At 35.7% G+C, this 9,461-nt stretch overlaps 2 protein-coding genes across 2 annotated transcripts in view; one reads left to right on the top strand and one right to left on the bottom strand.

The window, feature by feature from the left end:
- Positions 1-2,472: 2,472 nt before the first annotated feature.
- Positions 2,473-5,017, bottom strand: psenen (presenilin enhancer, gamma-secretase subunit). The gene is made up of 4 exons (XM_082180825.1): positions 4,894-5,017; positions 4,387-4,479; positions 4,195-4,299; positions 2,473-2,760 (listed from the first exon to the last, which is right to left on the bottom strand). The coding sequence occupies exons 2-4, from the start codon at positions 4,445-4,447 to the stop codon at positions 2,621-2,623; spliced, it is 306 nt and encodes a 101-aa protein (XP_082036951.1). The 5' UTR covers positions 4,448-4,479; positions 4,894-5,017; the 3' UTR covers positions 2,473-2,620.
- Positions 5,018-5,925: 908 nt separating this feature from the next.
- Positions 5,926-9,461, top strand: part of kmt2bb (lysine (K)-specific methyltransferase 2Bb) — a 35,322-nt gene continuing 31,786 nt past the window's right edge. The window contains exons 1-2 of the mRNA XM_082180819.1: positions 5,926-6,427; positions 9,272-9,350. Coding sequence (XP_082036945.1) covers positions 6,119-6,427; positions 9,272-9,350 — 388 coding nt within the window. The 5' untranslated portion in view covers positions 5,926-6,118. The remainder of the gene's footprint in view (positions 6,428-9,271; positions 9,351-9,461) is intronic.

Raw genomic sequence — 9,461 nt, 5'->3', positions numbered from 1 at the left:
AGGGATTGGTACAATATCCTGTTGCAAGCAATTGTATTATCCAAGCACAAACTAGATGAAAATGTGTGTCCCACTTTACCTGAAAACAGCTGTAGAATAAAAATGGGTTCTTATCATTTTTTAATCTCTGTATATTTTAAAGGGGTGGTATAATGCCCTTTTCACAAGATGTAAAATAAGTTTTTGATGTCCCCAGTGTGTATGTGAAGTTTTAGCTCAAAATACCCTACAGATATTTTTATATAGCATGTTAAAAGTGTTCATTCTTGAGGGTGAGCAAAAACGCACTGTTTTGTGTCTGTTCCTTTAATAGCAAATGAGCTGCTACTCCCGGCACAGAGGGCGGAGCTACAACAGATTGCACTGAAAATTTCTAAACCTTTTAGCCTTTTATGTTCAAAGCGGAGTCAGACAATGATGGAGAGACTCAAGAAGTGACAACATGTAGAATGCAACAGGACATTTCTGAATGGTTAGTTGATGAATTTATATAGCAATGTGTAGTTATCTTCTAGTCATTGATTAGCATATTCTGTATGATAATCTATAAATTGTGTTTCGGGGGCGGGGTTTATGTCAATTTTAGGGTTAGTGATGTCACTAACCCGGGAAGAATGTCGTGTAGTCCCTACCAGCCTTATGTTATAGTCCTTAAAAAGCAATTTCTTTAAAAGCAAATATATCCCTTTGCTTTAAACTTTGAGCGTTGTAACTTTGCAGATGTTGTTTATGCTCAAACAGCAACATTACACACTAACTAAAGTTAGAAAAGTGAAATCATAATCAACCACCCCTTTAAAAAACCACCCATATTCCTTCAAAAACCATAGTTGAAGGTACAAGAGACCTTAAGCATTTGTTTAAAACATTAATAGTGGAGGTAGAATAGATTTATTTGTATTTAATACACAGTTTACCAAAAAGTGTCCCGATTTTGCTGACCCTGTTAGTCATTTTACACAAGCTAATCTGCAATTAAATTAAACCTGAAATTATAAAGTAAATAATGTTACTTTCATTCAAGCAGCATTGAAGTAATTTAACTTGAGGCTATTCTAGAATCTGAAATTGTAGTTATTCTGCAATATTGAATGGACACTCCCGCCTGCCAGTCGTTGGCATTTTCTATCTTAGTGTTAATGAAATGTGGTTGGCAGGCATTCCTAAGAAATGCATGATGCCATATCGCTATTAGTCTGTTTATCAAGTAACACGTTGAATGCCATTACATAATACAAATCCTAAAATGTAAACACATCTATTAAAAAAAAGTCCTGAGCTAATGATGGAAAGCGTTTTGGGCCTGATACATTACGGGAGAAGTCTTTCAGTAAAAAGGCAGCAAAATCTACACATTTTGACATCTGTTGAAAAGTTTTCAATCTGTCCAGTCCAATGGATTCATATTAACAGTATTATGTCACACTAAACAGTGTCCTACTGCTGACCTCCAACAACAGAATAACTCACAGCTCATTTCTAAGGACATCTTCTTCACATGGATCTTCATCAACTGTCTAATGACCACACGTGGCCTATGAAAGGTACTTTCTGGCCCTTGGATTTAAATCATGACCAGTGTACTGGCAGGAGTGCAAGTCATTGGAGCTGAGGATAACATGTCCTTCTGCTGTTGCCATCCGCTGGTAGCAGAAGCAGAACTTTGTCCGTGCACTGGCTATAGGCGACTAAAAACAGCACCCAAGAAGATCCACGAGGGGCTTAGCGTTCGCTCAAAAGTTGGATCGAATTTCATAATAGGCGCCTGTAAGGGGTTACAAATGAGACAGAGGCTTCATGCGTCGATATTACAGAGTCTGGTATGCAGAGGGTTTAAAATGATTGCAAGCTGTGTTGATTAGTAAGCAAGAGAACAAGGGAATTCATTCATCGTGTGGATTTTGCTAGAACCCTCTTGGCCATTTGATGCTTTCATTTTCCACTCACAACAAGCTCTAAAAATGGAAAATGAGAGATAGATTTTCTTTTCAACGTTGCACTTTTTTAGGTTAAAATATATCCATTTGTATCAAGAAAAGTGTATATTTGTGCTCTTGTTAAGATTTTCATCACTGATTTCTTACCATGTGACATTTTTAAAGTACAAATATTCCATGTAGTTTCTCATATTTAATATCATGATTTATATTTGTATAATACAATTACAAAAATACTTTTAAAAGTAGTTTTAGATGGAGTTATATCACACACCAGGACATAAACAAGGTAGAAGGCCATGTTGACATATTGTTTCTAACAGTGATAATCCTATATGCTGCATGCACATAAATAAGTAAATTATGACTTATTTTTGGCTTGTTAATGCCCAAAATCTTCCACCACTGGACCAAACAAATAATACAATTTAAAAAAATAAAACTCTGCCTCTTAACTTACAAGCTTAAAAAGATTAAATAAAATAAAATAATTTAAATAGTTCATTTTCATATGATAAAGACAGTGACACTGCAGGAAATTTTCTGATTTTATTTGAAATGGTGCAAAACAATTTTTATTAATGGACAACAGAGACAACAGTGGTCAAATTAGCGAAGGAGCATCATGTCGATGGGAGGAGAATTAAAAAAAAAAAAAGGTATTTTAAAGCAGCGCCATCTGATCAGGCTGTGCCGAGCGGAATGGTGAAGGAGAGGTAGTCTCCCACCTCACCCCACCGTGCTCTGAAATGCTGGAAAATGGTGATCCACGTCGTCAGCACGGCCACCCACAGTAAAAGCCCCATAGCTGACTTCTTTACATCTGTTGAAGGCGGAAGAAGAAGCAGTATACATTACATCCTAGATGTCAAACACTGAAATGCATATACACCAGTCATGTCACAGACAGCACAGCAAACTCTATTAGTCGTGGATAACTGTATTTAACCTTATAAAAGCCTACTATATCATATCTGATACGCCTCTAAATTATCAACATGATTAAAAAACGCGTCTTTTTGCTGTGAAATCTATCGATTTTTGTAAAGTAAACATTTATATTGTTTGTAATATTTCAAGAAGAATACTGGACTGAAGCACCTTAAGTTTACTTGAATATTCATACATCATGTTTAAATTTGAGTATCAAATATGATACAACAGGTTGAGGAACATTTATTTCTCAATCATCGCATTACATGTTTTGCTCCTCACAATTAAAACTACACTTCAATCATAAAACTAAGCAATTCAATTAAACATCTTACTAAAACATATTATTGGGAGATAAGGAGTGACAACTATATGCATTTTATGCAAGTAGTCTGCTATACTGTCAGAAAGAGCTCATTGATTTACATTACAAGCCATCAGAATCTTAGCCATATAAATATCAGCAACTGTACTAAATTGCATATTTTTGCTCGGTTTGGACTTCTGAATAAAACTTAGATATTTTCCCCCTCCTATATATCATACTATATGCATAAAATATGATAAATAAACAAATGTACGCCTTTTTTTTTTTTTAAGATATTGTTATATTATACCTAATCAATTAAATGAACTGTTCCATATAAAAATATGCACAAATACAATATTTTAAAAAAAGGTATAAGGCAATTCACCTATTCCCTTGTGTAATACACATCTAACTGTCTATAAAGGGCAACTCAGCTGGCTTAAAAAAAATTGTGTTTTAATGAAATATTGTGCTATTTACATTTATGCATTTGGCAGACGCTTATATCCATTTTATCAGTTAATAAATTCACTATATAGTAGCAGTTGTTTAAAACAATGCTCACCATAATGCAGAACAATATTCACAATACAGCATGATTTCTCAAACCTTATTGCTTAAATATAGCATTATATTTAACACAAGTGATTGATGAACACAAGTAAATCCATAAAGTATTTCCTGGACTTAAAATATGCCCTTAAAAGTATGACGACGCTTGCATATAAACACACTGGAGTTTACACAAACTCGGCTCAAGAATTCCAGCGAGGGAACAGCATCTCTGGCTTGTTCATCTTTGCAATGTGAATATCCTCTGGAGGGTTTTTTTGCAAATCAAATGGCAACGAGACTCCCTCCTGACTTAAAATCTGAGTTTAGACTTTTTTTAAAGAGACATTTTAAAACAGGTTGTGGGAAGAGTTGTAAGGAAGAATATCACCCACAGCAATGCGGTAAAACACAAGTTTTGTGAAAAAGTGTGACTCATGACATGTATTGTCACATACTCACAAGATTTGAGCTGTGGTTGTTCTGTGTACGCGGGTTTTAAAAAGGCCTCTTTGAAAAACCACATCACATTAACCAGCCAGAGAAAGGGGAGGAATGCAAAACCACCTGAGGAAAAAATGAGCACATTGAAGACAACAACACTTGTACACAAAACATTGAAGCGTGTCATGATATCCCATTGTCACAGCTTACCTAGGTAGTATCTTCTGCAGAGCTGAAGCTTCTCTTCATTGGGAATCCGTTCAAGATTCATAGTTGTGATTTGTTGTGATGGTGGTGGGCTTTCTGTGAAGAAAAGAGTTCGTTGATAAATCCAGACGCGGAAATCTAAGTGAACTGGTCAATATCCTGAAACATTGCTGCCATCTGCCTATTCAAAACAGTACTGCCATAACACAGTGATTCACATGATCGCTACAGCTCAGCTAAAGGAAAATGGGGATTACTGTGAAACATCATGCATTTAAGCCCCCGTCACAGCTTTGTCATAAAACCTAATCATCTAATCATCAATACAATTAAGACACTGCTTGGAAAACAGTCAAAATGACCAGAGCAATAAGGTGGATTTTCTAACCTACACCTCAGTCAAAAACAGCTTTACTGGACAGCGAGCGAACAAAAACCGATCGCATACGTCAGACTGTCTTCTCTAAAACCTTAAACTGATCGTTTGTTTTAATGAAGGTGGGTTGATACCTTAACAGCCGAGCTCAGATGAGAAAACGGAGGGTTTAACACAACAAAGGCGAGGGGGGGAAACAACTTTTATGGTTCCGCTTCCTGATGAAAACTATGACGTGACGTCACTCTACGGCGTTGCATGATGGTTAATGGAGTTTTCTAGGACAGGCGTGAAGCGCGTGAGTGGTATTCAAATCATGGGTTATACAGTATAATCCTTTGGTCTAATAGCGTAACTGGCGAATGTTACAAAAAACACGTTTAGGTCGCATTTCACCCCAGATTCAAAAGACACAAAAACCTATATATATTTATATATTTTTTGCTTCAAAGCAATGCTTTTTGTTGTTGCTATTTTCCATTATTTTCATTACAATTCCCCATAAAATTATCTGTTCTATAATGTGTCCAGATGCTTCATTTTTTAATTGCCTTTATTCTTACAGTATTTATTTGTACAGTATTACAGTAAAAAACCATTGTTACTACAATCAAATAATATTTAAAAGCATAAATAACAGTAAATACTGACATGATGTAAATAAACACCTATTAATAATACTAATACTAAAAATACTATATTTAAATAGTATTCAATATTTAAATAGTATGTTAGTTATTTTCGCATTACAATAATGCAAATATACATAAACAATGTGCTGATTGTGAAATCAATAAAAAAAAATTTTTAATACTAGAAGTTAAAAAATACATGCATGGAAAAGGATTAACCTGATTCAACACAGGAGATGCGCACGGAGGCTCTTTTTTGTACATTTTGTCTATTCAAATGGTTAAAATCTCTGAAATGTTATAACAAATGAATGGAATTAACTATAACAATATTATTTTCCACACTAAAAGCAAGGCCTTACTTCTTCTGACCAATAGAATCATTCATTTTCCAAATAATATTTTCGCCACAATTATCTATTAAATAAGAAATAACAATTATAAATGCATTATGTGGTTTAATAAATACATAAGTAAATAAATAAAAACTTTGTATGTATCAACTTACATCCATTCTTGTATTGTATATATTGACAAACTTTTTTTTGTAATAAAACAACGATATATTAGAAATAATGTATATTCAACATTTGCCAGATGTTGTGGAAGTACACTTCATTCCCAGCCTACACTTCCCATAGTGCAGCGCGCGTCCTCCCCCCTCCCATCAGCGCTTTCCCTCTTCTCGCAGCCTGAGTTTCTGTCTATCGGTGTTGTTGTTGATGCGATGATGGCGGCAGCGGGATGCGGATCAGCAACCGCGGCTGCCGTTGTGGGCGCAGGCGGTGTGGGCGCGGCGCGGGGTCGCTTCCCCGGTCGGCCTTGGTCGTCGCGGAGCCGTTTGCGTTCGGAGAAGCGATGGCAGCTCGGCCGCTCTGGCACAGATCTAGACGAGATCTCCTCCAACGGAGGCCCGAGGCCCACCTGCCTGGTGCTCGCGCTGAACGAGGACCAGTCTCACTTGCGCCTTCTCGGGCTAGAGGCGAGCTACAAGAGCCTGGGAGAGGCTGGGTACAGCTCGAGTGGGAGCGAAGAGGTGAGTGCATGGCTCAAACTGGCGGTTTTTACTGTAGCAATCAAATGCACCAGTGCGAGCTTGTTTTTACGCGACCGTGTTTCATAGGAAGGAATAAGAATACAAGTAGCGCGAGCGCAGTGACTGCCGTATAGCGTTACATTAAAACACGGAGGGGGAGGGGACAGTTACTGTAGCATTGTAGCTCACAGCAGATTGTGGGTCAGAGATCATGCAGTTTGAATTTTTATGTATTTAATTTAATACTGTTGTAGGTGCTGCATATAAACACCACTGTATGCGTTAACTGATCCTCTTTGCACGTGCATATTGTCTTTCTATGCATACACATACATACACCAGTTGCAACACCCAGTTTACTGGACTTGATTCTTGTGACAGATTGCTGATAAGAGCATTCAGTGCTGCTGGATCACCTGCAGTGAAGAACAATGATGTTACTTTAATGCTTAGAAGGTCATTCCACGGCAGTCAATGAATATATATGTGGGTATCTTTATCAATGCATAGCTGACACAAACTTTCACTGTGTGTTACTTATGCTTTGTGGGATTTGTCTTAACACATCAGACAAAATCCAGTAAATTAATTGTATTTCTTATTTCATTTGCATCTTCTTTTTCTATTATGATGCATATTAGTCTGTCCCTAGTCAGTGTTTCCAAATTCCCCTGTGTATTAGCAACAAATTATGTAAATTCATATTGTAATTGTAAAAAATATGTAGATTTCAGTCATAATATTTATGGATAATTATATGGGTAGATTTTAGACCTTTTATATGTTGACTTTAGGTATAATATTATATTAAAAAGAAATACTTCCCAGGTTACGGTATATCTAAGGTAGGCTATGTCTTCTTACCTTCATTACCAGCAAAACCATATTCTATTAATTCCTATAATGACATCACGTCTTGTTCCGATGTGAACTTTATCACACATATATATTTAGTTAGGTGTGTCACTAGTTGACGATTTTAAATTGTGAGCCCTTTTACTATGGTTTTGTACAGTAAACAACTAATTATCAAAAACTGGACATTTGTAGCAATATAAGTGTTTTTTTCTGTAGCATCATCATAACCTTGTGCGCAAGGCTACTAAATGAACGATAAAATTGACAAAACTGTTGTGTTTTTAAAGGCATAGCTATGTCATATCAACATAAATGCCTATTAAATGTTGAAAACTGATGTATTTGATGTGGATTGATGTGTTATGTACAGGGTTTCCACGATAATGGAAAACCTGGACATATTATGAGTTGTAAAACTGTGATTTGCACACCTGTTAAATTCATGGAAATGTGTGTAGTTTTAATACTTGGCCTTGGCCAGAAATTGCTCTTTGTGGGTGCAGTGTATGAATTCTTTCTAAAAGTCCTTATCCTGTAATCTTGAACGATGAGAAAAGTCACATGAATTCATTGGTCAAGAGGCATGGGAACCCTGTATGCAGCTTTTTTCTGGTGCACTTGTTTAACCTATGCGTCATGTATCATTGGCATGGTAATGTGCTATGGTTACTTGTGTTGTGTTTCCTGAGCAGAAAGGTGCAACTGAAAAAAAAGAAGAAAAAAAAAGATGATCAAGGTCAAAGTTTTGTGGACTTTGAAGGCTTGAAGACGCTCTGACACTTATGTAGATACATATAATACATTGTCTGTGTATTAGCTTCTGTGAGGTTTACGGTTTCGGTTTTCGGTTAACAACTTCTGTAAACTTGAAGAAATGTGTGCAGATTTGACAAGTTTGCAGGGTAACTCTCTGCCAACATACTATCTTTTGTAATATTGTGTAGCCTTTAGGATGTGATATTAGTCAGTGCAGAGACATATATTTGACTATGCTGCGTGTAAACTTATCAAAAGACATATTTTTTTATGTTTCAAAGAGATGTTAAAATAACAGAGATTGTGAGTAAACAGTACTTTACCTGAGGGCTTTTTCTTAATACTAAATAATTAATCAGTTATTTTCAAGTTTACTAGGGTGGTTAACAGCAGAGTTGTTCCAGTTGCGTTGTTTCACACAACAGAATAGTTGAGTTGTTTCAGTTCAGTTCTTTCTTTGTCATTGAGCATGAACAGTGTTCTGTGAAGTGTGAAACAAGAGAGTTAGCCTGTCTTCTACAGTTCAGTGTTTAAAGTCTTGTAAGGCCTAATTCTAATAAGGCCTTAAATCTTTGTCAAACACAGAAATGGCATTACTTTGTTGTTGTGGTGTTCTGTTTCAGTACATTATTGACAAGGTGAATCTTAAACAAGACATTCGGCTATCCTATGATGCTCATTTATGCAGAAAAGTGCCACAAAACGTTTATAAATAATAACCCCTTTATAAATGCTCAGTGGTCTCTTAAAAATATGTACTACCTGTTTTAAAGCATCAGCAACATTTGGTAAAATATGCACATTTTTATATTTGTATGTCTTGTTTTTCCTTTTTGTTAAGCCTTTTTAACTGACGTTTTCATGTACACTAACGTTGATAAATTTGGGTTCTGTAAGATTTTTTAAATGTTTTTGAAAGAAGTATCTTATGCTCATTGCTCACCAAAGCTCCATTCTTTTATCAAAAATACAGTAAAACAGTAACAATTTAAAAGAACAGCATTTAAACATGTCTTTACTGTCAATTTTGATCAATTTAGTGTGCTCTTGCTAAATAAAAGTATTAGTTTCTTTAAAAAATATCCCAAACATCTTACTGACCCCAAACTTTAGAACTGTAGTGTATTTATGTGACGTGTACTATATCACAGTAAATTATGTAAAAACTAGTAAAGTGTAGACTTGAAACAAGTTACACATGTTAAATTCAAATCTCTTTTTGACTTTCAGGGAGCTGAATTCAAAGGATTTGATGTTCAAAACGAAAATAGCAGCGCCCCAGTTCGGGCTGGACGAAATCCATATAAACGTAAGTGTGGCTTCAAATGCAAATAATTCAGAAAATCCCAAAGTCTGTGTTTGTATTGTTGCTTTTTTTACCATAAAATGATCCCATATGATTTAAGTAAAAAAAATACAA

The sequence above is a fragment of the Leuciscus leuciscus genome, assembly GCF_965113295.1.
Source record: "Leuciscus leuciscus genome assembly, chromosome: 9".
Classification (NCBI taxonomy): Eukaryota; Metazoa; Chordata; class Actinopteri; order Cypriniformes; family Leuciscidae; genus Leuciscus; species Leuciscus leuciscus.
This window is presented reverse-complemented; position numbering and strand designations above follow the sequence as displayed.